This window comes from Macrobrachium rosenbergii, chromosome 21, assembly GCF_040412425.1.
Source record: "Macrobrachium rosenbergii isolate ZJJX-2024 chromosome 21, ASM4041242v1, whole genome shotgun sequence".
NCBI lineage: Eukaryota > Metazoa > Arthropoda > Malacostraca > Decapoda > Palaemonidae > Macrobrachium > Macrobrachium rosenbergii.
In genome coordinates, this window is record NC_089761.1 from 22383144 (window position 1) to 22388143 (window position 5000).

Below are 5000 nucleotides of genomic sequence, written 5' to 3' on the forward strand. Positions count from 1 at the left end.
CCATCCACAAACACCCACCCACCCAACCACCCGCCGCTCACAGCGCCCACCAATCACCCGGACGCCCATCCTTCCACGTCGTAAAACTTGATAATGAGATCGGGAATGCACTTTTCGTGATTACTTCACACTTCGGGGTGAAATTTAGGTTGGCGAAAGTATGTAAAACACACACACACACACACTTTCGTAATGTGGTTGTAAACACACACGGTTTGCATGCACACTTCATACACAGTTACACATACATGGGGTCATTGCATTCTACAGAATGAAACCTTGGCGTTACAAAATAAATGCGGTAACATAGGTAAATGAAAACACTTGCCACATATATACTTTCTTATATCTTACACATATATATATATACACATATATATAGTATACACATACATAATACATTTACATATATATAGATATATATGTTTATATATATGTATATATATGTGTGTGTGTTTGTGCGTGGGCGTACCGTGTGTTGTGCGTACCTGATATGCAAGGATTCAAGACATTAATCCACACTTCATGCACAATTTCACACACGACCCTTTCGTGAACTATCCAACACTTCAGGATGATGTTCGTGTTTTGGAAACAAATGGTTCTTTACGCTCACAAACATGTTTGTTTATTAAAAGTGTCAGTGACATTCACACAAAATAATATAAACATGTCCAACCAAGCTAATGTGACATTTCCAGCAAATTTTACGGCTCCTTTTTATGAACTAATTAATCATTTTTTCATTCTTAGTATATGAAAAATTTTTCACGCCTTATTGTGGACCAATGCCACTTATACCCGACCCCTAAGGTGTGTAAACTTCACCTATGAGAGACAATGTAACTAACGTCACTTTAATTTGCATTAATTTCTGGCCACCCATCCATGTCCTGACCTAGCCAAAAATAGAAACGCTTTACTATACGACTACTTTCTTAATCAAACGAACACGAAAATCTAGTGTCTCGTTTTCTCTGCTACTGATGAAATTACAGATCTTATTCGTGCGTTCATAACTATCTCATAATCTCATTCCTATCCTATTTGAGGCAAGGGGGGGAAGAGGACCTCCCTCATTAATCACATCTCCATTCATTACCAGACGCTCATTAACCCACTGCGTCGTGTTTCCATAAATATAAACAATGAACTGAGAAAGCAAATGCACATTAACGTCGGGCGATACATCTCCCGACGCCGAGTGGTGATTGGTCGCCGCGTCTGTGACTGTCCGGTGATTGGACGACTGCCCTGTGTACGTTTCGGGGGATGCCATAAATCGCCATTTATTTTAATCACTAATTAAATTCGTAATCATCATCCCTTTCGCCGTCATTTTTATGACCCGGCCGCTTGGCGCTTCTCTTTTGTCACACCCAAATGACGTCATATTTCCATCGGCGATGGACAATGGCCAAATGGGTTTCATCTATTAATCTCATAACGGCACAATATTCATATGACCATTAACGAATTGTCAAAAAAAAAGAAGAGGGCGGGGGGGGCGATCACTGGAGGGGAGAAAGTAAATTAAATCTCCAAAAGCCTTATGGAAACAATTTTCGACCCGTTCTATGAAGTTTAATGCGTTGTTTGTCGCCCAATTGACATTGCCGAGGGGAAGCTTATTTGGTTTTGTTCATATTCTGAACTCGCTGTTGCCAAGATTAGACAATATGTTGTATTCTGGGAGCCGGGTACAATATATGCGTATTTTGACCTTAATCATCTGGGTGTTTAATTATAGACTTGATATTATGTAGTACGTAAAATTCATTGTTTCAATGTTCTCTCTCCAAAACTCATAAACCTGCAACAAACTATTCATATAAATAAATATATAAATATATATATATATATACTGTATATATATATATATATATATATATATATATATATATATATATATATATATATATATATATATATATATAGAAAAATAGATTAAAGTAAAATCTCAAGTAGACAATACTATTGTTTTTTCTCTTTATTCCTAGATATCAAACAATAGTGATGTTCCTTACAGAGTAATAAAAAGAACTAAATGAGAGGGGAAATTTAATGTTTCTCGTGACTATGCTCAGTGTTGATAAATGGTATGCAAGTATATGTATATATATATACATATATATATATACATACAACCATGGAGCAAAGGCGAACACAGCGCACATCACATTTGCATCAAGATCAAGGGCAGGAACACAGAAGCAGATGACACAGTAACCATTTATTCCGACGTTTCATGATTCTTAATCACATCATCAGAGAGATCTACGACAATAAAATACAATATATTAATAGAAATTAATTAAAAGAGTTATATACAAGACTTTACTTTAAAAACGCAGAGAGCAATTAGAAAATTTATAAAATAGAACATAAAAAGATAAAATTATCAAGAACAGACAACACTCTCAAACACAGACGCATTTAGAAACAAAATAAAAAAACCAGACAACATACTTAAATACAGATGCACTTAAAAATCACTGGAGGGTAACCTACCAATCCAGAGGCCAAGGACACACTAAGTATAAAACACACACACACAAAACAAAAAATTTCGAAAAAGGCAGAGAGTTAAGACAAATACAAGGGTACAGCAGTTGTTTGACAATTCAGTGAGGGAACTCGTTGTTTAATATTTAGTGTTTCGAGAATAAGCAGTTCTGAGGACTGCTTGTATAACCACAATCTTAAAATCTTCATAGTTGATATCAGTTTTGCATTTAATGGTATGGCTGCGTATATATTAGAGGATTCTGGGTTAGTTAATCGGCACCTGGTTCTATAACTTATCTCTTTCAGGGAATCGGCCTCACCTGAGAAGCTGCCTGGTGGATCCAATATATTTTCCTAAATTACATTTAGGACACCACTCATAGACAACACCAGACGACATCAAAGGTAGCCGATCCTTAAATCTGAAAAGAGAGCCTTGATACTTTTGGGTTCTTAGGAATTAGTTTAAGATCGATGGCCCCAATATATTTTTTGGACGATTTTCATGAAATCCCTACGAAAGTTGTCATCATATAAGAAGGGAAAAGTTACATATAATAGAAGTTTAGGCACATTATAACACTTTGGCTTATTGAGAATTTTTTATTTAGAAGTTTTTGAGATTCTGTAAAACATGAGTAGGGAAACAATTATTGGTGAAGTATTGTTGTAAGAAGACGATTTCTTGTGAAAGAGGACCCAATCCGACGTTAGAGATAAAAGCACGATGTATTAAGGTGTAAATAGAGTTAAGTTTGAAATTGATAAAACAAAGCTATAAAAATTGGACCCCAGACCAGTAAAAGTTTTCTTTCGGAATACAGAGGTATTAAACTTATCATTATCCTTAGTTACGAGTATGTCTAAAAAGGCTAGCTTGGAGTCGTATTCTTTTTCTATGGTAAAAGTGATGTTATGATGATAGGAGTTAGAAAATTCTAGAAGCGTTCTGCATCGTGGTCTTGTTTTTAAATAAAATAAAAGTGTCATCAACATATCTGGCATAGAATAGGGACGATAAGCCAGGGGCACTCATCGAGTAATTGCTCCTCCAGGGAGCACATGAAGATGTTGGAATGAACGTAGGTCCGAGAGGAGAACCCATGGCCATTCCTTCTATTTGTCTGAAAAGCACGCCATTAAATACTTGCATACCATTTATCAACACTTCATTTTAGTACTCTGTAAGGAACATCATCACTGCCTGATATCTAGGAATAAAGGAAAAAAACAATAGTATTGTCTACTTGAGATTCTACTTTTTATCAACCTTCATTAAAATAAATACTACAAGCTGTCTAAATGCAATTAAATAAATATAAGATTATTCCTAATGTAAATTAAAGATTACTGATAAAAACGATACAAATATTTCTAAAATTGATCAAACAATAAAAAAATTACAAATTTTAATAAATATATATATGACTATACAAGGCAACCAAATTAACGCAAGTGCTCTAAACCCAGAGCAAACATTTAGAGAAAAGCTTGTTCATGGATGGCTACGATTCCTATTAAATATGTATCATTGGACTGCTTTCAAGTTTTTGCCATTAATTACATGGTTTTATTGCTTTGTATGATTCCTGGTGCTAGTGAGGCAAAATTTGGTCAAATAGTGTTCTCACTGATACTCTTCTGCGTTCAGAAACCCGCGTTTGTTGATGTTGTTGGCACTAAAGTCACCACAAATGTGATGATAAATAGATGCAGAGCACAAGATGGCTAACGACTGATCCTTGTATTCTAACACGAATTAATAATACTTGCAGCTTTTGAAAGTGCAAGAACTGTTTCACAGAATTTTTAGATGAGCTACACGAGATGTGGTTGACACTAAACAGCCTTTCTTTGTCAAAATATTGAAGTTTTTCTCAGACGAGTCTTTCTTTGCAACAAGAGGAAACCAATTTATCAAGAGCTATTTCTGAAGCAATGTTCTTTCTTTGCAACAAGAGGAAACCAATTTACCAAGAACTATTTTCTGAAGTAATGTTCTTCCTTTGCAACAAGAGGACAACAATTCATCAAGAACTATTTTCTGAAGTAATGTTCTTTCTTTGCAACAAGAGGAAACCAATTTATCAAGAACTATTTTCAGAAGTAATGTTCTTTCTTTGCAAGAGGAGACCAATTTATCAAGAACTACTTTCTGAATTAATGCTCTTTCTTTGCAACAAGGGAAAGCAGTTGATCAAGAACTACTTTCTGAAGTTATGGTCTTTCTTTGCAACAAGAGGAAACCAATTTATCAAGAACCATTCCCTGAAGTAGTAGAGTTCTTAGTAAAATAATGACTAAGACTGAGAAAGAGAAGGATCTCTCAACACTGATTTTATATGTATGTATATGAAAAGAAAATATCAATTCATCTGAGGAAACACTTTTCAAAAAGAAAGCACTTGCACGCGTCAGTAAGAAATGCGAGTCATCGACTGACATTTCCTACAAAAGAAATGTAATCAGCTCCCAGTAATGAGGGATTACAA

The 5000-nt window shown here is 35.1% G+C and overlaps 2 protein-coding genes across 2 annotated transcripts in view; one reads left to right on the plus strand and one right to left on the minus strand.

Annotated features, from left to right (window-relative positions):
* LOC136849807 (zinc finger protein on ecdysone puffs-like) overlaps nucleotides 1-5000 on the minus strand; it is a 520057-nt gene that overhangs the window by 337203 nt on the left and 177854 nt on the right. The gene's annotated exons all lie outside the window — the stretch shown is intronic.
* LOC136849409 (ABC transporter F family member 4-like) overlaps nucleotides 3143-5000 on the plus strand; it is a 92867-nt gene continuing 91009 nt past the window's right edge. The window contains exon 1 of the mRNA XM_067122760.1: nucleotides 3143-3164. Coding sequence (XP_066978861.1) covers nucleotides 3143-3164 — 22 coding nt within the window. The remainder of the gene's footprint in view (nucleotides 3165-5000) is intronic.